Source organism: Nycticebus coucang, chromosome 4 (assembly GCF_027406575.1).
Source record: "Nycticebus coucang isolate mNycCou1 chromosome 4, mNycCou1.pri, whole genome shotgun sequence".
Classification (NCBI taxonomy): Eukaryota; Metazoa; Chordata; class Mammalia; order Primates; family Lorisidae; genus Nycticebus; species Nycticebus coucang.
In genome coordinates, this window is record NC_069783.1 from 104,987,789 (window position 1) to 105,012,559 (window position 24,771).

General features: G+C 46.6%; 1 protein-coding gene across 3 annotated transcripts in view; it reads left to right on the plus strand.

The window, feature by feature from the left end:
• GOLGA3 (golgin A3) overlaps positions 1 to 24,194 on the plus strand; it is a 78,469-nt gene extending 54,275 nt beyond the window's left edge. For all 3 annotated transcript variants that reach the window (XM_053587552.1, XM_053587553.1, XM_053587554.1), the window contains 13 exons: positions 2,296 to 2,373; positions 3,217 to 3,480; positions 4,489 to 4,583; positions 6,365 to 6,584; positions 9,566 to 9,709; positions 10,940 to 11,137; positions 12,301 to 12,417; positions 15,418 to 15,557; positions 16,090 to 16,222; positions 16,530 to 16,652; positions 18,091 to 18,255; positions 19,326 to 19,489; positions 20,693 to 24,194. In XM_053587552.1, coding sequence (XP_053443527.1) covers positions 2,296 to 2,373; positions 3,217 to 3,480; positions 4,489 to 4,583; positions 6,365 to 6,584; positions 9,566 to 9,709; positions 10,940 to 11,137; positions 12,301 to 12,417; positions 15,418 to 15,557; positions 16,090 to 16,222; positions 16,530 to 16,652; positions 18,091 to 18,255; positions 19,326 to 19,489; positions 20,693 to 20,870 — 2,019 coding nt within the window. In that variant the 3' untranslated portion in view covers positions 20,871 to 24,194. The remainder of the gene's footprint in view (positions 1 to 2,295; positions 2,374 to 3,216; positions 3,481 to 4,488; positions 4,584 to 6,364; positions 6,585 to 9,565; positions 9,710 to 10,939; positions 11,138 to 12,300; positions 12,418 to 15,417; positions 15,558 to 16,089; positions 16,223 to 16,529; positions 16,653 to 18,090; positions 18,256 to 19,325; positions 19,490 to 20,692) is intronic.
• The last annotated feature ends 577 nt before the right edge of the window (positions 24,195 to 24,771 follow it).

Genomic DNA, 24,771 nt, shown 5'->3' on the forward strand with positions numbered 1-24,771 from the left:
TTTTTTTTTTTTTTTGAGACAGAGCCTCAAGCTGTTGCCCTGGGTAGAGCAACTTCCAACTTCTGGGCTCAAGTGATTCTCCTGCCTCTGCCTCCCAAGTACCTAGGACTACAAGTGCCTGCCACAACGCCCAGCTATTTTTTGGTTGCAGCCATCATTGTTGTTTGGCGGGCCCGGGCTGGATTCAAACCCGCCAGCTCAGGTGTATATGGCCACTTGAGCCACAGGTGCCGAGCCAACACCTGGCTATTTTTAGAGATGGGGTCTCACTCTTGCTGAAGCTGGTCTCAAACTCTGGAGCTCATGGGATCCACCTGCCTCAGCCTCCCAGAAAGCTAGGATTACAGTCATGAGCCACTGTGCCAGACCCTCACACACAGATTCTTTTTTTTTTTAGACATTCTTACTATGTTGCCCTCAATAGAGTGAGATGGCTTTATAACTCACAGCAACCTCAAACTCCTGGGCTAACAGTCTCAGCCACCCAAGTAGCTATGACTACAGGCACCGCCACAACACCCCACTACTTTTAGAGATGGGGTCTTGCACTTACTCAGGCAAGAACTCTTGAGCTCAAGCAATCCTCCCATCTCGGCCTCCCAAAGTGCTAGGATTACAGGTGTGAGCCAACACACCTCAGCCTCATACCCAGATTCTTTTTTTTTTTTTTTTTTTGAGACACAGTTTCACTATGTCACCCTCGGTAGAGTGCTATGGCGTCACAGCTCACAGCTACTTCAAACTCTTGGCTTAATCGATTCTCTTGCCGCAGCCTCCCGAATAACTGGGAATACAGACACCCGCCGCAACACCTGGCTGTTTTTTTGTTGCAGTTGTCATTGTTGTTTGGCAGGCCTGAGCCAGTTTGAACTTGCCTACCTCAGTGTATGTGGCTGGTGGCCTAACCACTGAGCTATGGACCCCGTGGAACACCCAGATTCTTTTTTTTTTTTTTTTTTTTTTGAGACAGAGTCTCATTATGCCGCCCTTGGTATAAGGCCGTGCTATCACAGCTCACAGAAACCTCAAACTCTTGGGCTCAAGCGATTCTCTTGCCTCAGCCTCCTGATTAATTGGGACCTCAGGAGCCTGCCACAATGCCCTGGCTATTTTTTATTTATTTATTAATTTTTTTTTGAGACAGAACCTTCAGCTGTCGCCCTGGGTAGAGTGTTGTGGCATCACAGCTCACAGCAACCTCCAACTCCTGGGCTCAAGCGATTCTCCTGTCTTCGCCTCCCGAGTAGCTGGGACTACAGGCGCCCGCCACAATGCCCAGCTATTTTTTGGGGTGGGGGGGTTTGCAGCCGTCATTGTTGTTTGTCGGCCCAGGCTGGATTCCAACCCGCCAGCTGAGGTGTATGTGGCTGGCGCCTTAGCCGCTTGAGCCACAGGCTCTGAACCACCCTGGCTATTTTTTTTTTTTTTGTAGAGACAGAGTCTCACTTTACGGCCCTCGGTAGAGTGCCGTGGCCTCACACAGCTCACAGCAACCTCCAGCTCCTGGGCTTAAGCGAGTCTCTTGCCTCAGCCTCCCGAGCAGCTGGGACTACAGGCGCCTGCCACAACGCCCAGCTATTTTTTGGTTGCAGTTTGGCCGGGGCCGGGTTTGAACCCGCCACCCTTGGTATATGGGGCCGGCGCCTTAGTGACTGAACCACAGGCGCCGCCCCACCCTGGCTATTTTTTGTTGTAGTTGTCATAGTTGGTTAGCTGGCCCCGGCTGGGTTTGAACCCGCCACCTTCAGTGTATGCAGCTGGTGCTATACCCACTGTGCTACAGGCGCCGAGCCAACACCAGATTCTTAAGAAGCACTTTTGCTGAGATGTAATAGCATTCACAAATGTCACCTGTTCCTGAATCCTTTGGGGTTTCCACATCAGATTCTGATTCAGTAGTGCTGGGTTGGGCCTGGTAGTTTGCATTTCTTACAAGTACCCAGTGAGTGGGAATACGCTGGCCTCCAAGATACAAGGCCAGGGTTGACAGACTCAGCCTGGGGACCCAGTTCACCACCTAGTTTTGTAAATTAAATTTTATTGGAACACAGTTCTGCTTGTTTGTTTCCTATCTACAGCTTCTTTTGTGCCTCAAGAGCAGCAACCATTTGGCCTGTGAATGGAGAGGCCTCCTGTTTGGCTGCTTCCAGGAAAGGCTTGCAAGCCCCTGTGCTAGAGTGTCCCTGTCTAGTCCCTGCTCCCACTGTCTTTCCCTCTCCTCCCTACTGTTAGTGTGAGCAGGGTACCCCCCTCCTGAAGCCCTGGTGTGACAACTGTGTACACATGTCCCCCCAGGTGGAGCACCTGCAGCAGGAGACTGCCACTCTGAGAAAGCAGATGCAAAAAGTAAAGGAACAGTTTATTCAACAAAAGGTAAAAAATGTGCCATTGGTTTCTTTATTTGAAACAACTGTATGCACCAAGTCCTGAGCAGTTTAATTTCTTCAATAGAATGAAATTGATTAAGGAGATAACAGACTCCTTAATTTTTTCATAGGCACTTCATTGATCATAAGATATCCTCCCTCCCCGTGTCAGTCTCCAAAGTCAGGCTGCACTTCCATAGCAAGGTAGAAGTCTATGGTCCCACATGTCAGGGTGGCAGCTGTCATTGCTGAATCTGTCATGACACTCTGTTACCGTCACTTCAGAGAATTGTTTACGTTTTGTGTTGTTATTACTACACAGGTTATGTTTGCCATTTAAAACTTCTTTGAAAAATGTATACCATGTGCCAGTATTGAAACACATCAAAGTGTGACCAGAGAGGCAAAGTGTAGATTCTGTTAGTGAAGCCACTCTGTCTGGATGGAGGAAGGATTCTGACTGCATACTTTCTTGCAACGCAGCAATCAAGTGCCTCCTAGGATCTGAGAGAAGGAAATTCCCAAAGTAGTGTTGTAGGTGGTGGTATGTTTTATTACTGAGATCCAAGCAAAGGGTTTACCTGTCGGAAGCCACACGGTGTAGCCATAGGGAGGAGTTGCTGCACTGTTCAGGACAGATGTCCAGGAGACTGGTGGGTTACAGACTTTGTACAGGCATAGTGACATCGCTTAGAGGATAAAATAGTGTGTCTCATTTGGTGGTGTCTTAGATTTGATGAAATATGTTTAGGTCGGAATGCCCTAGGTAAGTGATAAATACCTTTGTTTAAGGCATCCTGGCCCCTGGGAAGATGACTCCTGAGCACCTGGGGCTCTGTCTTATTGGCAGGTGATGGTGGAGGCCTACCGGCGGGATGCCACCTCTAGAGACCAGCTTGTCAGCGAGCTGAAAGCCACAAAGAAGGGGCTGGACACGGAGGTGAAGGGGCTGAGGCAAGAGCTGCTGAAGCTTCATGGAGAGAAGAGAGCCGCAGAGTTGGAGCACTCGCGCCTGCAGAAGGAGGCATCCCAGGCCCAGCAGCAGGCGATGGATCTTGAAGGGCATCTCCAGTCAGTGCAGAAGGAGCGGGAGGAGATGGAGGCGCAGCTGCAGGTCTTCAGATGTCCTGGGTTGGGTCAGATCAATGTGCTCAGGGACTCAGCATGTGCCACTGGGGAGGGGACCAGATGTGGTGGGCAGAAGCTTTCTGAATAGTTGAAAACAAGGCCTTCTTGGAGCCAATGGACTGGTGGGACAGGCAAGCAAGACCAGGCAGTAATGTAGATGAGGGGAGTAAACAAGGAGGGGTTGTGCACGTGCCGGGGGCTTCCTTCCTGTGCTGGGGAGCATCCTTGCATCAGGGAGGGCATAGCAGTCTGAGCCACTATGGCTGTAGTGCAGAGGCAGGACAGCAGGTGCCATCACCCTGGAAGCCTAGGTTTTCCTTAGGGTGTGTAAAGCTGGTGAGGGTCTGGCCTGCTGTGGTTGACAGCAGGAAGGTGAGAAGTTCAGGGAGCGGGGTGAAGGCTGCGATCCAGGTCCATGTCCAGACGTCCAGGCTGAGGGTTGTTTCTGAGATGAGAAGTAGGAGAACAGTGGATTGTGGGGGGAGGGTTGTTGGGCAGTATGTGAAACTAAGCACAGAGAAGACCAGGCTGAAGGCCATGTGGGAGGAGCCAGGCTGAAGCCTGCAGGTGGATAGTGCTAAGTCAGAGTCAGCATGTGGGGGCTGGTGGAGAGCCAGGAGGCCAAGTGGGGATAGGGTCAAGCATCGCATACTTGCCACCCACAGTTGCCTGTTACTACAGTTGAGCTGGTTCTGGGAGACTGCCCACACAGGAGAGAAGCTGAGGCTGCAGGGGAGGTGGTGCCAGGGCTCCTGGTAGCCCCCAGGGAGGAGGCTTTCTTAGCACCCACTGCCTCCCTGTCATGCCTTGGTTCTCCTACATGTTTGACCTCTATGAAGTGTCGTTTCCAAAGGAACATCCCTATTGGGTTTTTTCAACACCCAAGTGTTCAAAGGCAGCCCTCCAGGGCACCATGGACTCTGAGGAGTCAGGTGAGGGGCAGGCAGCTCTGTGTTTCCCCTCTGTGTATCTCAGACTGTCTTTCCTCCTGAAGTCTTTGCAGTTCAACAAGGGGCAGGTGGTTGCCCTCATGGAGGCGAATGAGGTGCTCAAGAAACAAATTGAAGAGCTGCAGCAGGAGGCCAGGAAGTAAGTCTGCAGATGCTCGGGATGGTGCAGTGAGCCCCTGCCCATGAGAGTACATGGGGATCTTGCACACCCTCTTGGAGAAGCAGGTTAGGAGTCCATGTAAAGACGGCCTGAGATGTTAGGTTTCAAATTTAAAGTTCCAGCTGGACCTGGTCATGTGCATGAGAGGCTGAGGTGGGAGGATCACCTCAATCCAGGAGTTGGAGGCTGTCACTGTGCTACTACACTGCAGCCTGGGCAACAGAGTGAGACCTCATCTTTTTTTTTTTTTTTTTGTAGAGACAGAGTCTCACTTTATGGCCCTCGGTAGAGTGCTGTGGCCTCACACAGCTCACAGCAACCTCCAACTCCTGGGCCCAAGTGATTCTCTTGCCTCAGCCTCCTGAGTAGCTGGGACTACAGGCGCCCGCCACAACGCCCGGCTATTTTTTGGTTGCAGTTTGGCCGGGGCCGGGTTTGAACCCGCCACCCTCGGTATATGGGGCCGGCACCTTACCGACTGAGCCTCAGGCGCTGCCCGAGACCTCATCTTTGAATTAAAAAAAAAAAAAAAAAGTCTAGCCGGGCATTGTGGCGGGCGCCTGTAGTCCCAGCTACTCAGGAGGCTGAGGCAAGAGAATCACTTAAGCCCAGGAGTTGGAGGTTGCTGTGAGCTGTGTGAGGCCACGGCACTCTACCAAGGGCCATAAAGTGAGACTCTGTCTCTACAGAAAAAAAAATAGATTTTCTGGGCGGCACCTGTGGCTCAGTGGGTAGGGCACCCGCCCCATATACCAAGGGTGGTGGGTTTGAACCTGGCCCCAGCCAAATTGCAACATAGAAATAGCCAGGCATTGTAGCAGGTGCCTGTAGTCCCAGGAGGCTGAGGCAAGAGAATTACCTAAGCCCAGGAGTTGGAGGTTGCTGTGAGCTGTGACACCATGGCACTCTATCAAGGGTGATAAAGTGTGACTCTGTCCCTACCAAAAAAAAAAAAAAAAAAAAAGTAGATTTTCCATTATAATGGAAAGTTGCTTATTCTATAAAATAATACCAGAGTTTACAGGTTGATTTGCCAAAGCCTCCTGTAACAAAAACTCTCTTTTGTTTTTATTGTTTGACTTTTTGTGCTACACACTGTACAACCCCATCCCCACACACAGCTCCCTGAGCAGGGAGAACACTTTCATATTCATAATCAGACTTATGCTCATGTAAACATGAACACACAGGCCTCTCCTGCACACATGCCTTGTTTGCATGTGTGCACATGAACCTGCCCATGCAGGTGGCCTGTGGGGCCTTTTTACTCCGGTGGCAAATCCTGCGCTGCATTGCTTTAATTGGCTGGTGATTTACTCTTGAATCTAATTGTTTAATTTAATGCTGATATTCAAGAACATTAGAAATGTTTCTGTTTGAAAGAAACAGACTTTTCTCTGCCTTCACATGATCATTTAAAACTGCCCCAAGAATATGGACAGGTCTGGTGGGGGTGTGGAAATGGCTAAAACTCATTAAGGCTTGCGCCTGCCTGGCTGTATGGGAATACTTGACACACCCTGTCCCTCTGCCTCATGCAGCCACAGCAGGACAGGCACACGCCTGGCTGCCAAACTGACCCAGGAGGCTGATGGGGTGGAGTGGAGGTGGCCACTACAGAGCCTGGCTGGAGCCCCTGCACCAGCCCTCAAGGATGTGCTCTTGGAATGCATATCCCTGCCACTGGGTGTTGCGTCCCAGACAGTCAACAGCAGCAGAGAATAATTGAGCTTCTGTTGCTCTCCTTGGTGACACCCTAGGTCCATCACAGATCAGAAGCAGAAGATGAAGCAACTTGGCTCAGATCTCACCAGTGCCCAGAAAGAGATGAAGACCAAGCACAAGGCCTATGAGAACGCTGTGAGCATCCTCAGCCGCCGCTTGCAGGAGGCCCTCACTGCCAAGGAGGCTGCTGATGCAGAGCTGAGCCAGCTCAGAGCCCAGGGCACCACCAGTGGTGGCAGCGACCTTGCTCTACATGTAGGTAAACGCCACATTGTCCCCTGCCAGAGTCATTAAACCTCTCAGTGTAGGGAAAGGAGGTTTCCATTGACCTTTCTCTAAAACCCTATAGAAGGGTCCAGGGTTTTTCAACCTATAAACATGCAGATTGAGGACATTTTTGCTTATTTGTGGTGTCAGATACTGCAAAAAGTATGCATGGACTTTTTCTTTTGCTCATCAGCTTTTGTTAGTGTTTGTGTTTTTACCAGGTAGCCCAAGACAACTCATTCTTCCTGAATGTGGCAGAAAAGAAAAAAGGTTGGACAACCCTGGTAGACAAAAAGTAAAGAACTCAAGGTTCAACATGTGTTTTCTTTTCTTTTCTTTTTTTTTTTTTTTTGAGACAGAGTCTTACTTTGTTTACTTTGGTAGAGGGCCATGGCATCGTAGCTCACAGCAACCCTGAACTCTTAGGCTCAAGAGATCCTCTTGCTTCAGCCTCCCAAATAGCTGGGTCTACAGGTGCCTGCCACAGCCCTGGCTGTTTTTTTAGAGATGGAGTCTTGCTCTTGATCAGACTGGTGTTGAACTCATGAGCTCAGGCAGTCCACCTGCCTCAGCCTCCCAAAGTATTAGGATTACAGGAACAAGCCACTGTGCCTAGCTAGGATGCACTTCTTTTTTCTTTTCTTTTTTTTTTTTTTTTTTTTTTGAGATAGAGTCTCACTATGTCACCCTTGGTAGAGTGCCATTGCATCACTGCTCACAGCAACTTCAAACTCTTGGGCTTAAGTGATTCTCTTGCCTCAGCTTCCTGAGTAGGTGGGACTATAGGCGCCCGCCACATCACAAGTGATTCTCTTGCCTCAGCTTCCTGAGTAGGTGGGACTACAGGCGCCCGCCACATCATCCAGCTATTTTTTGGTTATAGTTGTCATTGCTGTTTAGCACGCCCCTGGGCTGGGCTGAGACCCACCAATCTCAGTGTATGTGGCTGGCACCCTACTCACTCAGCTATGAGTGCCAAGCCTTAGATGCATTTTCTTAGAATACTGTTCAGAGTTAGGTGCGATGGCTCAAGCCTATAATCCTAACTCTCGGAGGCCAAGGTGGGTGGATCACCTGAGCTCCTGAGATCCAGACCAGCTTGGCAAGAGTGAGGCCCTATTTCTACTAAAAAGAGAAAAACTAACCAGTCATCATGGCGAGCACCTGTAGTCCCAGCTACTTGGGAGGCTGAGGCAAGAGGATTGCTTAAGCCTAGGATTTTTTTTTTTTTTTTTTTTTTGAGACAGAGCCTCAAGCTGTCGCCCTGGGTAGAGTGCTGTGGCATCACAGCTCACAGCAACCTTCAACTCCAGAGCTCAAGCGATTCTCCAGCCTCTGCCTCCCAAGTAGCTGGGACTACAGGCACCTGCCACAACGCCCTGCTATCTTTTTGTTGCAGCCATCATTGTTGTTTGGCAGACCTGGGCTGGATTCAAACCCTCCAGCTTAGGTGTATGTGGCTGGCGCCTTAGCCGTTTGAGCCACAGGCGCCCAGCCGAGCCTAGGAATTTGAGGTTGCTGTGAGCTGTATGCCATGGTACCCTACCCAGAACAACAGAGTGAGACTCTATGTCAAAAAAACAAAACAAATACTTCTCAGTATTGATGTATGCCAGGGACCTTTCGTGACAGTTTATATTATCTCATAAAACTCCCACAAACCCCAGGTATTCTGTGGAGGTTACCTTATTTTCATTGTGGGACCTCCTTAGCTCAGAAGAATTCAGCCTCTTGTTGAGAGGCAGGGGCGGGTGCACACCTGGGCTTTATTGTGTCTCAGGAGGTATTGATGTACCTGAAGGAGATAAGTGAGCACCCACCTGCTGAGAGCTGGAGTGGAAGTGTGGGGTCAGGGTCACTGTGCTGTAGAGTCTGGGAAGCTGTGGGAATAAGTGGCACTTGTAGTGGTCCAGCATGTTCGGGAAGTGCCTTTGGTAGAGGGGATCTCTGTGCTGGGCTGTGAGAGGTGGGCTGGCTCTGTAGAGTGTGGTTTTGGATTTTCTCTCACTTTTCCTAGTCAGTGTAAAATTATTCCTGAGTTAATTCATTCAGATTTTATTTATTGTTCTCCAATTTGTGTCATTAACTTAGCGTTTCTTACATGAAGTTTATTTCTGTTTCCTGTCCACTTACAAATTTATGGGTATGAAATGACTAATTATACCATGGGATTTTCTTGTCAAAGAAATTAAATGCTCCCTCTCACCTGGTTACTTAATAAAACATTGGAGGGATTTATTCAACTGCTGTTTTCCTTTCTGCTTCAAGATGTGTCTTAGTTGCTGTTTTGCCCTTGACAGTGGTGGTTGGGGCAGAGTGCTCCATGGGCCCTGCAGATACTGCAGTGCAGCAAGGCCTCAGGGCTGGTGTCAGGTCCATCTAGGCCTCACCACTTGTAAGATGGTGACTCTGAGCATGTGACTTAGTTTTGTCCTCGGTTAAATGAGGACAACATGAAGTAAATGATGGAACCTCCTCAAGAGATGGTTAAGTGGCTCGGTGCCTGTAGCTCAAGCGGCTAAGGCACCAGCCACATACACCAGAGCTGGCAGGTTCAAATCCAGCCCGGGCCTGCCAAACAACAATGTGCGAGCACATGATTTGCGTGTGATGCCTGTGTGTATGTGTGTGGGGTTGTGGAGTGTATTGTATGTGAACACACACATGCATGTGTATTGTTTATTACACTGTGCCAGGTTCTGCTTACTTGCCCCAGATGGTAATGTATAGCTTTTATCTGTAGTTCTGATTTTTTTGTGTATTTTATTACTACTATATTTGTCCTAATATGAATTTGCATGTCATTAGTACATGCATGGTGTGGTCGGTTAACTGAGTGTGTGTTCAGGCAGCTGCTGGTACCTCAGTGGTCAGACCTATGTAGCTGCAGCTTCACACTATAGGTGTTGTGGGAGGAAGGAAACGAGGGCCTGTCCCAATAACCAAGTGCATGTTTTCTTGGCTCTTAGGAAAGGATCCAGGCCCTGGAGGTGGAGCTTCAGAGTGTCAGCCATAGCAAGGTGCTGCTGGAGAAGGAGCTGCAGGAGGTCATTGCGGCAACTGGCCAGGAACTGGAGGAAGCCCAGGAGAAGGTGCTGGAGCTAGAGGACGAGGTGAGGCCACCATGAGTCTGGGCCCCAAGGAGCCACAGGGCCTTGCCATGTGCCTTTTTGTGTTGGAGCAGGCTCTGACCCAGCCTCTAGGAAGGAGAGCTATGTTCACAGCCTCTGCAGAGCTTGGTCTTTGGGATTCATCATGGACACTTCTCTCAGAATACTCTGGTTCCAAATAAGAAACCCAACTCAGATCTTGAAAAGAACTCTCTGCAAGGCTGGGTGCGGTGGCTCGTGCCTGTAATCCTAGCACTCTGGGAGGCTGAGGTAGGTGGATCACCTGAGTTCAGGAGTTCGAGACCAACCTGAGCAAAGCAAGGACCTTTCTCTACTAAAAATAGAAAAACTAAGCTTGGTGCCTGTGGCTTGAGCGGCTAAGGCACTAGACGCATACACCTGAGCTGGCAGATTCGAATCCAGCCCAGGCCCGCCAAACAACAATGAGAGCTGCAACCAAAAAATAGCCGGGCGTTGTGGCAGGCTCCTGTAATGGCAGGCACAGCTACTTGGGAAGGCTGAGGCAGGAGAATCACTTGAGCCCAGGAGCTCAGATTGCTGTGAACTGTGATGCCACGGCATTCTACTCAGGGTGACAGCTTGGGCTCTGTCTCAAAAAGAAAAAAAAAATCTAGCCAGGTGTTATGGCAGGCACCTGTCGTCCCAGCTACTTGGGAGGCTGAGATAGGAGGATGGCTTGAGCCCAAGAGTTTGAGGTTGCTGTGAGCTGTGATGCCACAGTACTCAACACCAGAGCAACAGAGTGAGACTCTGGTATCTCCAAAAAAAAAAAAAAAAAAAGAATTCCAGAAAATTCTCAGGTTTAGAGACTGTTATTGCTTGCTTTGCCTTGGGCTCTTCTGATACCGAGAGCTGTCACCACCAACCCTGGTCCACCTGATCTGCCACAGAGTTTCCAGGGCTCTCAGTCAGCCTGGGGCTGCAAGTACTATCCAGTCGTCTCTGTCCTGTCTTTAGCTCTGTGCCTGCTCTGATGAGTACTTGACCAGGGCCAGGGCTAGGTCCTTGGACACACTTTTCCAGAAGCATATGGTCCAAGAGAAGGTGGGGCTGTTGACCATGGAGAGGATGGCGAGGGTAAGGGGAGCCATGGCCATTAGGCCACGAAGCAAGGGTGGTTTGTGTGCTACTCATGTCATGTTGTAGTCACAGCTGCTGCTCACTGTTTCTGGGTTGTGGCAGCTCCACATCCACAGCTGCTCTGTGTTTCAGCTCCAGGAATCCAGAGGCTTCAGGAGGAGGGTCAAGCACCTGGAAGAGTCCAATGAGAAGTTGGCTCTCGAACTGGAACATGAGAAAGGGAAGCTTATGGGCCTTGGGCAGTCCAACGCGGCTCTGCGGGAGCATAACAGCATCTTAGAAAGAGCTCTGGCCAAGAGGGAGGCAGACCTGGTCCAGTTCAATCTGCAGGTACTCAGGCTCATCACCAGAAGCTTGGGAGGCCGGATGGCACTCTAAATTCCTTTCTGGGTTTAATCATCTGTGTCGATTCCTTATAACCACCTCAAGGAAAGTGCACCCTGCCCACCTTAGTGATGAGCAGATGGGCTCAGAGCCCATGTCCCCAGGTCTTCAAGTGCAAATCCAGAGTACTTGGCCATGTGTTCATGTTCATGGTGGAGCATATGTACCGAGTTCATCCCTTCCCTTGGAATGGGTGCACTTGTGGTACAGGTAGGGATGACTTTCTCTTCTAGGTAGTGATGTCACCTGTAAGGGACCTTTATCTGAAGGCCTCAAACTGATTTCATACCACAGCCAGTCTTGCTCAGTTCCACAGGCTCTGTAGCCTTTCCATGGGCGAAAATTGTCACAATGGCTAGATGGAGCTCCCAACCCTCAGAGAGTGGGAAGACTTCTATTTTCCTAGCTCCCACCACCCCATTCTTTCTGAACCTGGCTGCTTCACCCCATCTGCATTGCTTGCCTAGTCTCGAAGGCACCTGAGATGATTTACATGCATAGCTTGGTTCCTAGCCAGGATCTTTCTTTTTTTTTTTTTTTTTATTAAATCATAGCTGTGTACATTAATGCGATCATGGGGTACCATACACTGGTTTTATAGACCGTGTGACACATTTTCATCACACTGGTTAACATAGCCTTTCTGGCATTTTCTTAGTTATTGTGTTAAGACATTTACAGTCTACATTTACTAAGTTTCACATGTACCCTTGTAAGATGCACCGCAAGTATAATCCCACCAATCACCCTCCCTCCGCCCATCCTCCCCTTCCCTCTCCTCCCTTTCCCCCTTCCCCCTATTCTTAGGTTATAACTGGGTTATAGCTTTCATATGAAAGCCATAAATTAGTTTCATAGTAGGACTGAGTACATTGTATACTTTTTCTTCCCCTAGCCAGATTCTTGAATATGACCCTGTGATTGTACTGCAACCTTATGTTTCTGGTTTGGGAATGGTGTTCTTAAGAGATGGAATTTTTTCTCCTTTTCTCTAACTTGTACCCCATTCTGCTGTGCCTCCTGCTTGGCACTGGTTGCTTTTTCCTAATTTCTTCAAGTGTTTGGAATTCGATGTCCCTCCTTACTTATTCTTTTGCAATTAAATCTAGGTCCAGGCAGTTTTGCAGCGCAAAGAAAAGGAGGATCGCCAGATGAAGCAGCTTGTGCACGTCTTGCAAGCCTCACTAGAGAAAGAAAAGGTGAAAGTCAACAGCCTCAAGGAGCAGGTGTGTGCCACCTTTTGCCCATTTTATTTTATTTTTGTTTTTTAAGTTGGAACCTCACAGAGCTTGGAAAATATTTCAGTGCCTAGAATCTTAGATGAGTACCTTTCACACATGAGCTTCCCTTCCAGAAATTTAGAGTAGAGGTATCACTACCATTGTTGGTGAGGGGTAGGTTGCAGAGCTCTCTGCACTGGTCTGCAGTTGACGTCAGAAGAAATGAGATGTAGCCATGAGCGCCAGGGACAGACACATGACGTGTTCACATGTCTGTTTATGTTTTGCATACTATGTAATCCCATTTATGTTAAACAAGCAGGTGAGAAAGATAATTGTGTGACTCTTTTCTGTATAGGGGCCTCTTTTCATGGCTGGCTCCTTTCCATGCTTCAGGTGTTTATTTAGGTGCCAGGCAAGTTGTCCCCATGTGCTAGTGCCCTGCATTTACTCCTCTGTTAGAACATGAGCTCCCTGGTTATATCCCCAGTGCCTGGCACAGAGCAGATACTCAGAACACATTTGCTGTGTGTGTGCACATGAGGTACGTGTGCTTGTATGGGGTGTGGTGTATGTATGTTCATTTGTGTATTTTTTTAATCATGTATATTTTGATGCTCGTGTATACATACAAAATTTCTAGAAGGAACATGAATAATTATGATTGTCTTTGGAGAAAGGAAAGGACACATCGCTTTTCCTTTAAAGTCTGGTTGAATTACTTTGTAAGTTGTAATTACTTTCTCAATTTAGAATTTTCAACCTAAGAATAAAGATTTTTTAGTTCCTATGACCTGGATTTTGCCATATCCTTTAAAAACTTACCTGTAATGTAACAGATGTAAAAAAGACAAAAGTTCTTGATTTCTTGGGGGAGACAGTAAAACTTCTTTAAAAATAGAATTTTAAGATGTGGCAAGAATATTTTTTTTTTCTTGAGACAGAGTCTCACTATATTGCCCTCGGTAGAGCGCCGTGGCATTACAACTCACAGCAACCTGAAACTCTTGGGCTTTAGCGATTCCTTGTCTCAGCCTCCCAAGGTGCTCACCACAATGCCTGGGTATTTTTTGGTGGCAGTTGTCATTGTTGTTTGGCAGGTCTGGGCTGGGTCCGAACCCACTGGTTCCAATGTATGGTTGGCACCCTAGCCGCTGAGCTATAGGTGCCAAGCCGTGGCAAGAATATTTTATTTTTTTAGAGTTAGGATCTTGTTCTATTTCCTAGGTTTGAGTACAGTAGTATGATCATGGCTTTGCAGCCTTGACCTCCTAGGCTCAATCAATCCTCCTACACTGGCCCCCTGAGTAGTTGGAACTACAGGTGTGAATCACCATACCTGGCTAAATTTTTTTATTGTTTGCAGAGATGAGGTCTTGCTATGTTGTTAAGACTGTTCTTAAATTCCTGGGCTCAGGTATCCTCCTCCCCTTCCATAGTGCTGGGATAATGGGTATGAGCCACCATGCTTAGCCTTAAACTTTGTTTTTTTATTTTATTTTATTTATTTATTTTTTGAGACAGTGTCTCTTTGTTGCCCTCTGTAGAATGCCATGGCATCATAGCTCACAGCAACCTCAAACTCTTGGGCTCAAGTGATTCTCTTGCTTCAGCTTTCTGAGTAGCTGGGACTACAGGTACTCACCACATTGCCTGGCTATTTTTGAAGACAAGATCTCACTCTTACTCTGGCTAGTCTCAAAACTGTGAACTCAGGCAATTCACCTGTCTCAGCCTCCCAGAGTGCTAGGATTACAGGCATGAGCCACCGTGCCTGGCCTTAAACTTTGTTTGTAAATAAAGTACTTGCTAGTGTAGTTAGACAAGAAAACTAAACTATTGGAAAATGGAAATTTTTGTTGTTACACCTGAGAATTTGTTTGTCTTCATGGAAGCCTTGAAACAATCTATTGTTAATTATGGAAAGCTGTAAAATTCCAGAAAGTAAGCTGGTTACTATATTTTGTCATGTATAACATGTACTTTTTTGCCCAAGTGTAAAAAATGTTAAACTCAGGAGCTGCTGCACCCTCCAGCCTGAGCCTGTGAGGCATGTGAGGTTCTGGTTTGGGAGGATCTAGGATCTCCTAGGAGCATGTTAGAGTAGCCTCTGCCCAGTGCCATGACTAGAGGAGAGGGTGATAGTGGGCTGGTGAGATGGGCTGTTTGAAGGGGCCAAGAGTCTCACACAGGCCTTAGGGACCCACCTGGCTACCCACTGACTGAGTGGCCTCAGAAGCTCTCATTCTGCCAACCATGTGCATGGCCATCTCAGCTGCAGCCTTCAACTTGGCAGGGAGGAAGGGCTCCTAGAAGAGAGGGAGGGGTAGCCTTCATACAACAGGCAGCTGCCAAGAGGGCATTGTGATCTGTACATTTACCGAGGAGCCATAGCCCTCCCCAAATGTCTTTTCTAGCCAAGAGCTAGCCACTTTCTTTCTTTCTTTTTTTGATTGCAGTTTGGCCGGGGCTGGGTTCGAACCCGCCACCCTCAGTATATGGGGCTGGTGCTCTACTCACTGAGCCACAGGTGCCGCCCAGAGCTGGCCACTTTCTTGGGGGGCATTTTCCTAAAAGTCTGGGCCAAAAACTTGAATGCACATGATACACTATGATACACTAGAGTGCATGAGACACAGCAAACTACTGTATATCACGAATGGGTGTGTACAGTACCCATTTATCACAGCTGCATGGTAGGTTGGAAAAGTAACTTCCTTTCAGAGTCCTTTAGCTGTGGATACATTTAACCAGAAACATGCAGATAAACTTTAAGAAGAATATACAAACTATTTAGACCAAGAAATCTTGAATAAATTTTTTTATTCAACAAAAACTAGTAGCCACAGCGTGTGCTATGAACTGTTGTCAGGTGCTTCATTCTTTATGAGGAGCTTGATACTCACGTGCAGCTGGGATTCTTGTCAGGAAGGGCTTCCCACCACAGACATGTAAGCACCATATAGGGTGCGATGCACATAAATAACATGGCTTCCTTTGTCCTAGGTGACTGCTACCAGGGTAGAAGCTAGTCATAACCGCCGCCACTTCAAGGCAGCTACCTTGGAGCTAAGTGAGGTGAAGAATGAGTTGCAGGCTAAGGAGCACATGGTGCAGAAACTGCAGGCTGAGGCCGACAGCCTCCGGTGAGTGCAGGCCTGCGCAGAGCTGGTCCTGGGGCTTTGCCATTCTCAGGCACGGCATGTCGTTGTGGGGTGCACAGAGGTTTAGTATATTCAGCATGGTGAGGGTGCCTCTTTTCTAGTAGATTGTTAAGAATTTTAGAGGCAAACCTCTGTCTCCAAAAGGCTATGCCCACTTCCTGCTTGTATCCATACCCCCAAATAGGAGACCCACTGTGCACACTGAGCCCAGGGCCATGTTCTCCTCACTTGTGCAGCATGGAGTCAAACTTGAAGGTACCAGTCAGGTGCAGGTCTGCATGCATATGGATACTGGTGGCTCTGGAGGCCTCAGAGCTGTTTCTTGCTGTAAGCTGAGAACTGTGTGAGCAGAGCGAGATGGCACATCCTGAACCTCCTAGAGCAGGCCCAGCATAGGGTGTGTGGCAAGGTCTCCCAGGATGGACACAGTCACAGGCAGCATTTTTGGGGGAGGGGGTGGCCACGCAGGTTGGAAGAAGGCAATAATTCGGTTCTTTCTTGTGTTTTATGCTAGGTTTCAGGAGGGGAGACATTCCCAGGAAGTCGCACAATTCCAAGTGGAGCTGGCTGAGGCCCGGGCGCAGCTGCAGCTCCTGCAGAAGCAGCTGGATGAGCAACTGAGCACACAGCCCCTGGGAAATCAAGAGGTGATGTGCCAGGTGGCCTCATGACCCCAGTTAACATGGCTCACAGAGCTGGACTCTGTGAGCAGAACTCAGGATTATTTCATTCCCTGTCTGCTTGGAGAGGAATATTTATTTTTCTCCTTAATGTAGTATTAAAAGTTAAGGAGAGGGTGGCGCCTGTGGCTCAAGGAGTAGGGTGCCAGCCCCATATACCCAAGGTGGCAGGTTCAAACCTGGCCCCGGCCAAAAAAAAAAAAGTTAAGGAGAGCAAATTTCCAGTGTAAGAAAGTTTAAAATTCTTTTGGTCATGTAACCTTTCCCCCTTTAGGTGGAAAATCTCAAATGGGATGTGGATCAAAGAGAGAGAGAAATCCAGTCCTTGAAGCAACAATTGGACTTGACGGGACAGCAGGGCCGGAAGGAGCTGGAAGGAACACAGCAGATGTTGCAGGTGCCTGTCCTGCAGGGTTCCCACAGCACTTATGCCAGGGCACTGGTGCTGACTGCATGCCAGGCAGGGTGCAAGCATGGCATGAAGACCTTGTCAGGTTGTGTACTCTTACCATGTGGTTTTGAAGATGTCACTGTTTCAGGAGGCTCCATGTAGTCACCTAGGCCAGGTCACAGCTGGAAGGAGCAGGGCTGAAACCCCAGCCAGCTCAACCCTGCTCAGACTTGAGTGGTGTGAAATGTACTGGAAATGTGTCTCCCTTGGTCCAGGAAATAGGGTGCATATGAAAATGTTGCCAATTTGTGATCACCTTCTCTGCAGAGCTCATGTACAAAATCTCGGCTGCATGTGTAAAGGATCAGGAACACAGCTTGTAGGCGAGTGACTTGAGTCACAGTGCAAATTGATAATATGTGTTGAGTATCCCTCTTCCAAAAATGTGAAATCCAAAACTTTGAGCATAGGCATGATGCTCAAAATACTTCTGGCTCCACACATTTTGGATAAGGGATACTCAACCTTTATTTTTTAGGAAGGGTTGGGCTTATTCTAGTAACCAACCTTGGATTTATATTATTGATTATTTTTTTTTTTTTTTTTTTTTTGAGACAGAGTCTTACTCTGTCACCAGGATAGAGTAGTGCCATGGTATCATCATAGCTCACAGCAACCTCAAACTCTTGGGCTCAAGCGATCCTCTTGCCTCAGCCTCCCCAAGTAGCTGGAACTCTAGGTGTGCACCACCACACCTAGCTGGTTTTTCTATTTTTAGTAGAAATGGGACCTTTTATTCAGGGTGGTCTTGGAACTCCTGAGCTTAAGCAAGTCACCCACCTTGGCCTCCCAGAATGCTAGGATTATGGACATAAGCCACTGTACCCAGCTTTAACCTTGGAATTTCCAAGAGATTGTTGGGGTTTGTTGGCAAAATACAGCCATGGGGATATTGCTGGTTCCTTGACAGAGTCTGGAATATGGGTAAGAATGTTGAGAATGAGATTGTGATTGGACCCTTCACAACCTAGACAAATGGAGAGGAAATTGTGCTGAGGTGGAAACATTATATACTAAATCCTATAAAAAAAATTAGTGCAGTATTTTTATTGTATTTATTTATTTATTTATTTAGACATAGTCTCAAGCTATCACCCTGGGTAGAGTGCCGTGGCATCACAGCAACCTCCAACTCTTGGGCTTAAGCGATTCTCTTGCCTGAGCCTCCCAAGCAGCCTCCCAGGCGCCTGCCACAATGCCTGGCTATTTTTTGGTTGTAGTTGTCATTGTTTGGCGGGCCCAGGCTGGATTTGAACCTGTATGTGTCTGGTGCCCTAGCCGCTTCAGCTACAGGCGCTGAACCCAGTGCTGTATTTTTGGTCCCTTAGAATCATAACATGCAAACTGTGATCTTAGCAGTGTATTCTGACTTCACTTTCCTTAGAGTCTCAAGTCTGAGTTAGAGATGGCACAGGAAGATCTGACCATGACCCAGAAGGATAAATTTATGCTTCAAGCCAAAGTGTCAGAACTGAAGAACAACATGAAGACTCTGCTTCAGCAGAACCAGCAGCTTAAGCTGGACCTCCGCCGTGGTGCAGCCAGGACGGTATGCAGGTTCACGTCCTTTTTGATTCCTACATTTTTTTTTTATTAGTATTAGATCATAGCTGTGTACATTAATGCAATCATGGGGCACCATGCACTGGTTTTATAAACAGTTCAACACATTTTCATCACACTGGTTAACATAGCATTCCTGGCATTTTCTTAGTTATTGTGTTAAGATAATCATATTCTGCATTCACTAAGTTTCACATGTACTCTTGTAAGATGCGCCTCATGTCCTTTTTGGATTGACTGACATCTGTCATAGGTTTGATTGGACAGGAGGTGTCTAGTTATTCAGACATTCAGAAGACGTAAACAGATATATTTAACCAACCCTATGCAAATGACAGTAGAGTATGTGCTTCTACAACAGGCCAAGTCATTTTATTTTGGTGGCTTTTCCAAATGAATGTTTGCTGTTTTTCACAAATTCAAATAGCATTTGACTTTATAAGCCAAATGAGAGAATGTTGATGAAGCAGCCCTTGCTATGTCTGAAGAGCCAGACACAGTGGCTGCCTGAGTGGGCCTGGACTATGGACTCTGGAGCTGCTATCAACTATGTTCTACCCACAGTATTTGCACACCTGGCAGCTTTTCTATACTCACTCTATATAAATGTTACCCAGGGGGCAGGTGCAAAGAAATATTTCAAATTCAAAGGTTTATTTAGCATCATTTGCCTATCTGTGAAAAAGTTTTAAGTCAGGGGGCTCAGATATATTGGAAAATTTATGTAATTTCTTAGGGAAATTCAATGTCAAGGTCACAGACCTCTTGCGGAAAACTCCAGTGTGAGGGTGCTAGTTTAGGATTGAGCTTCATCCTCCTGGGGATCCAGAACTTAGGTTGTTTGTGCTTTGTTATGTTTGTTAGGAGTAAGGTTATTTATCCAGCCAGCATTTCTTGAACTCCTGTGAGTTCTTGATGTAACAGCAAACAGGGTGGCCCATCTACTTGCCCAGAGGCCCCACATGGAGCCACGGAGATCCATGTGCTGCATATTCTGCTAGGGAGACTGACTAAGAGGGGGTGGCAGGAAGGCTAATGATGTGCTTTTGAAAGCAGAGAAAGGAGCTGAAAAGCGAGGCTAGCCCTTCCAGCCCTGCCACACCCATCAAGATCCCTGACTGCCCTGTCCCTGCCTCGCTGCTGGAGGAGCTGCTACGACCACCACCTGCCGTGAGCAAGGAGCCCCTCAAGAACCTCAACACCTGTCTCCAGCAGCTCAAGTATGCCTACTCTGTGCTCCATTTCTTTCAAAGTTAACAGTGTATTTAACTTGGAGGGGTCTCTCCTGTTGCCAGCATTGAATGCCCAGCAGAGTTTGACCAGGTTTATATGAAGCAGGGTTATTCACACACATGTGGCCTCTGGCTTCATAGTGTAAAGTGAAAACTGCCTGGAGTCAACCTATCCTGATAAATCCTTAGAAGGTAAAGAACAGGCACCGTGCACCCTTCGGCCCCCTAACTTGGGGTGGAAGAAGCTCATGCTTATTAGGTGTGGCCCTCCATTGGCAAATACCAGGAAATGGAAGTTATGTTTGAAAGTGGCCTCAGAGAAAGCTTTTCTTTTCTTTTTTTTTTTTTTTTTTTAAGACAGAGTCTCACTTTGTCGCCCTTGGTAGAGTGCCATGGCGTCACAGCTCACAACAATCTCTAGCTCTTGGGCTTAGGCGATTCTCTTGCCTCAGCCTCCCGAGTAGCTAGTACTACAGGTGTCCACCACAGGTGCCAGGCTATTTTTTTGTTGCAGTTTGGCCGGGGCCAGGCTTGAACCCACCACCCTCGGTATATGGGGCCAGCGCTCCACTCACTGAGCCACAGGCACCACCCTTTTTTTTTTTCTTTGAGACCAAGTCTCACTGTCACCTGGGGTAGAGGACCAGGGTATCATTGTAGCTCACAGCCACCTCAAAATCCTGGGTTTAAGCAGTCCTCTTGCCTTATCCTCCTGAGTAGCTGGGACTATAGGCATGTGCCGCCATGCCCAACTAGTTCTTTCTATTTTTAATAAAGAGAAAATAAAATTTTTCATTCTCGCTCAGGCTGGTCTCTTAACTCCTGAGCTCTAGCAATCCACTCACCTTGGCCTCTCAAGAGTGCTAGGATTACAGGCTTGAGCCACTGTGCCTGGCTCAGAGATAGCTTTTTCTCATAGCAACCCAGTCAGAGTCTTTGCCACATTCCCATGGTAGCAGAACCTTGATGTACATGTCTATTGGCCTCTGAACAGTATAGAGAAAAATGCCAAGAAAACCTCAAGCCCTGTGACCTTGGTTCTGCTGGTTTTTGAAGGTACTAGGAACCAACTCAAATGCTAGAAAGCAAAAAACTGCTGTCCAGTTCAAGCTTGTCATGGATGAGTCTGTGGATAACTGGTTTTGTGTGGCTCTTGTGTGACCTGGGTCTTTGTCTTTTTCTGTTTCCCAGGCAGGAAATGGACAGTCTGCAGCGCCAAATGGAGCAGCATACCATCACCGTGCATGAGTCCCTGTCCTCCTGGACCCAGGGAGAAGGCCACCTCTTAGATCCAGCCACTGCTGGCCCTACCATTCTAGGGGACCATGCCAACCCCAGGGGTGACAATGCAGAAACACAGTCAGAATAGGGCTTCCAAAGAAGGACCAGGGCAGTGACTGCTGCAGCTTCACCTCCAAGTGTGTACCTGTGTGAAGGAATATTCTTTTACCAATGTTATTTATTTGATTCTGTGTTCTATGTTTTTCTAAGAAATGAAATTTAAGTTTTGCTTTTGCCTTTAACAAGGAGTAAAATAACAGAATGAGAGCCAAGGATTAGAGAAATAGTCATTTGAAGATCACAATTAACTTTTCCTGTGAAACAACCAAATCTTAGAAACCTAGTTCAGATCTTGGTAAGGAAATTTTGATTGTCTCTGAAGGGTTATTTGCAGAAGCCGGCATCTTCTAAGTGACAGCAGCCAGTTACTGGTAGAAACTGCAAGACAAAGTCTGTGGCACCAGCACTGGACACAGTGGGGTGTAGCTCACAGTCCTGCTCCATTCAGTAGAGCTTTACTTTCCCACAGAAACGAAATTTTATTTAAATTTTATTTGCACTTTTGGCTTTTTATTTTATTTTTCAATAACCATCCCACCATAGGATATGTACATACATACTGAAAATTGTAATCTAATCTCTAAGAAGTATATGCTCACATATTTAAAAATGATCTATTTGTCTTTTTATTGATTGCCATTTGAAAATTTGCTGTAAGGAGATGATGTTCACGTAGGATTTAGCGATGTCAGTCAGAAAATTTTATATTAAGAAATGTAATTATTTACCTTCTGAAACCAAATATTCTTACACAAAAAGGGTTCTTTGTTGCTTTGTTTTACTTTATTTCTAGAGGGTCTTTCCTTTCAGGCCTGATGGCTATCAAGAGGCACAGGGACACTGAGGTCTCCATGTGCTGACCTGACGTTTGGGACATGCAAGGAGAGGCCAGAGTGGAAGAGAAGGCAGAAGAGGAAGGGAAAGTAGGCCAGGGGCTGCCTGCAGGGTTTTCTTTGGTTTCCACTTTGAACCTAAACAATTTACAGCGTGTAGGGCAGCCTAACAAGCCATTCTCCAAGGCTCATGCTTTTGTGCCCCAGTGAAATCTTCCCCAGGGCCTGTGCGAATGCTTTTATGGTGTCATCAAATCCTCAGTCCTCTGTGGTTACAGTGGCATCACTGGAGCACGGAGGCAATTTCCAGAAGAGCCAGGCCAGCAGCACCCCAAGGAAGGCGACTGTGCTCCCTGGAAGTGCCTCGTAGACAGGTGTGTGAGATTCGCGTTTCTCACCTAAAATACTGAAATACCGCAGGCACTGATTGACTAGTTTACTAAGGAAATCTGAAATAATATTTATTTTCATATGTTAGGGGGAGACCAAGAAAGAGACACAGGGTCCACATGGCCCCTCTGAGTGTCACTGGCCACTCCAGATGTGCCACGTCTGCTCTGTGGAGAAGCAGTTTGTGTTCTCTTGTAATATACTATTAGAAAGTTAATGGACAAGGTTACGGTGACATTAACCACAAAGATGTTTAGGGTTTTAAAAATATTCCATAGCAAGTGTTTGAACTTCTAAAATATGTATATCATTTGTACAGGGTTAATTTTGAAATAATACTTGAAAATTTCATTATAAATGTCTCTAGCTTTTTAAGTTAGAAATTGTTTTTGACTAAATTGTTTTGTACCATTAGGAAAAGAAACGCTAACATATATTCTTATTTATTTTGGCTGTATTATCCTTTGTCTTAATTTTAAAACGAAGAAATAACACCTCAGACTTATTCTGTGGCAGAGCTGCTTTCTCTTTGCATATAAAAAGTCTTCATGGGGGTGATGTTCATGGTGTAGTTTTTTTCTCTTGGATAAACTAATTTTGAATATATTAATCAAGTGAAAGCAGATCTCTATTCCTCAGGCCTTTTTCTCCGTTTAGCTGTCCTGCATGTGCACACACCTGTGTACATGTATACTTTTGTGTGTACACGTGCATGTATGTGTGCCTGAAAGTGTGTGTGTGTGCATGCCCTGAGAATTGGCACCTCTCTTGGTTTTCTGTGTCTCCCTGGGCCAGTTTGTCACTGGGGTCCAGAAGGTACCTGTCTCTGTTCCCCATCTGCAGTGTGAGCCTCTGTTTGCTCCTGCATTTTTGCACATGGTCTGGGGCTCTGGGGCTGAGGCTTCTTGTGTTCAAGCTAACACTGCCTTTGGGCCTCCTTAAGTAGTTACCTTAAAGAGGGAGTTGGATTTTTAAATTACCTACTTTTTTGTCTCTAAGGGGTTCTCCTGGTTCTCCTACCTCTCAGAGGTAGATTCTTCAGTGAATGAAGTTTGAATTATTCTTGTGGAATATACTCATGGAACATACAAGTCAAGTCTGGAGCATTACTTTGTAAAACAGGGTCACCACTGTGTTGTGTCTGTGCGTGTGACCCATCCCCACACTGTCATGTCCCACTGCAGGGAATTTTGGCTTGGGCACTTCATGTCATTATCTGTTTTTTTTTTTTTAATCTATTTTTCTTATGTTCCAAAAAAAGTTATTGCGTGTGATTTTCATTGATTTTTCCATGGTGCATGTCAGATGCCACGGACCTTATCAACTTATAAACCTTCATTTTACTTTTTGGAGTATGTTATCACACAATGTTTTTGATAGGATATGAATCTGAATCCCCTCAGCCTGGCCTAGGAATGGTACCTGCCAAGACAGGCCTTGAAGGTGCACTGCATCAGAAAGTTTGCAATAAATTTATCCTCAGTTTGAAATCTTACTTTACTTGGTATAAGGACACTGCAAAAGCTGTGGGCTTGCACAGTCCATGAGGTATATTCCTAATTCCAAGAATACGTGGTTTTTTTGTTTTGTTTTGTTTTGCAGTTTTTGTCTGGGGCCAGGTTTGAACCCACCACCTCTGGTATATGGGGCTGGTGCCCTACTCCTTTGAGCCACAGGTGCCACCCAAAGAATATGTTTTTTAACAGAAATTAAATGTCACGTGTAAAGATTCTACGAGTGAAAGGGACCAGCATACATTTCACGTTTTAAGAATGAAAGAGAAATGGAGCCTTCCTTTCAAGGACTCCCTCATGTTACAAACAATGCTGTGATATGAGACATTCTGAGTCTTACTAACAAGTGAATCTCATTATGTGGTGGTCTCAGGTTATAATAGGATCCTTGAGGGTAATGTGAGAAGGTCTAGAAAATTCAATGGTTTTTTAGGTTACTTATTTCTATTAAAAATTTCCTCACAAAAGAATCCTCAAGTTGTGGCATTCAGGGGAAAGGTGTGACCATGTATAACAAATTGTAACTTTAAAAAGCATGTTGATTTTTTTTTTATATGAACTTAAGTGTGCTTGGGAATTCCTTAAATTTTGTGCAATAAACTATTTTTTGTAAAGATTTTCATATTTCCATTGGGGAGGCTTCATTTTAATATTTATATTTTGTCATCTTTGGGAATAACTTTTTAATGTCATGTTGTTATAGTTTTAAAAGACAATTTTACTGGTCTGCCAAAGTTTCAGACTGGATGTGATAGCTAACGTCACAAGAGTAGCAGCTACCCCTATTTCTACCCTTTATAACCCGTTCTTCACTTGTTGCCCTTTGCAAGGAATATAAAAGGATGGGTGAGTTTACAGGAAAAACAAAGCATGTTTCTCAGTAAATCCTGGGGAAGGGTTGGTGGCTGGTCTTCAGATTGTCAGTGTGGTTCCATAGTGCTTCCCAGCTCCCATCTCTGTGGGGTCATTGCAGACACAAGGGGATCGTAGCTCCCAGGTCTCTATGTTAACTCCCCAGTGTAGTTTGGCTTTCATCAATAGAAGTTAGCCAGGTGTAGAGTTTTTAGTTAAATGTTATTAATAGCCAGCATGGTTTAAAAACTTAAAAAACTATAAAAGAAGCTCCACGCCCGTAGCACAGTGGTTACGGTGCCAGCCACATACACAGAGGCTGCTGGGTTCGAATCTGCCC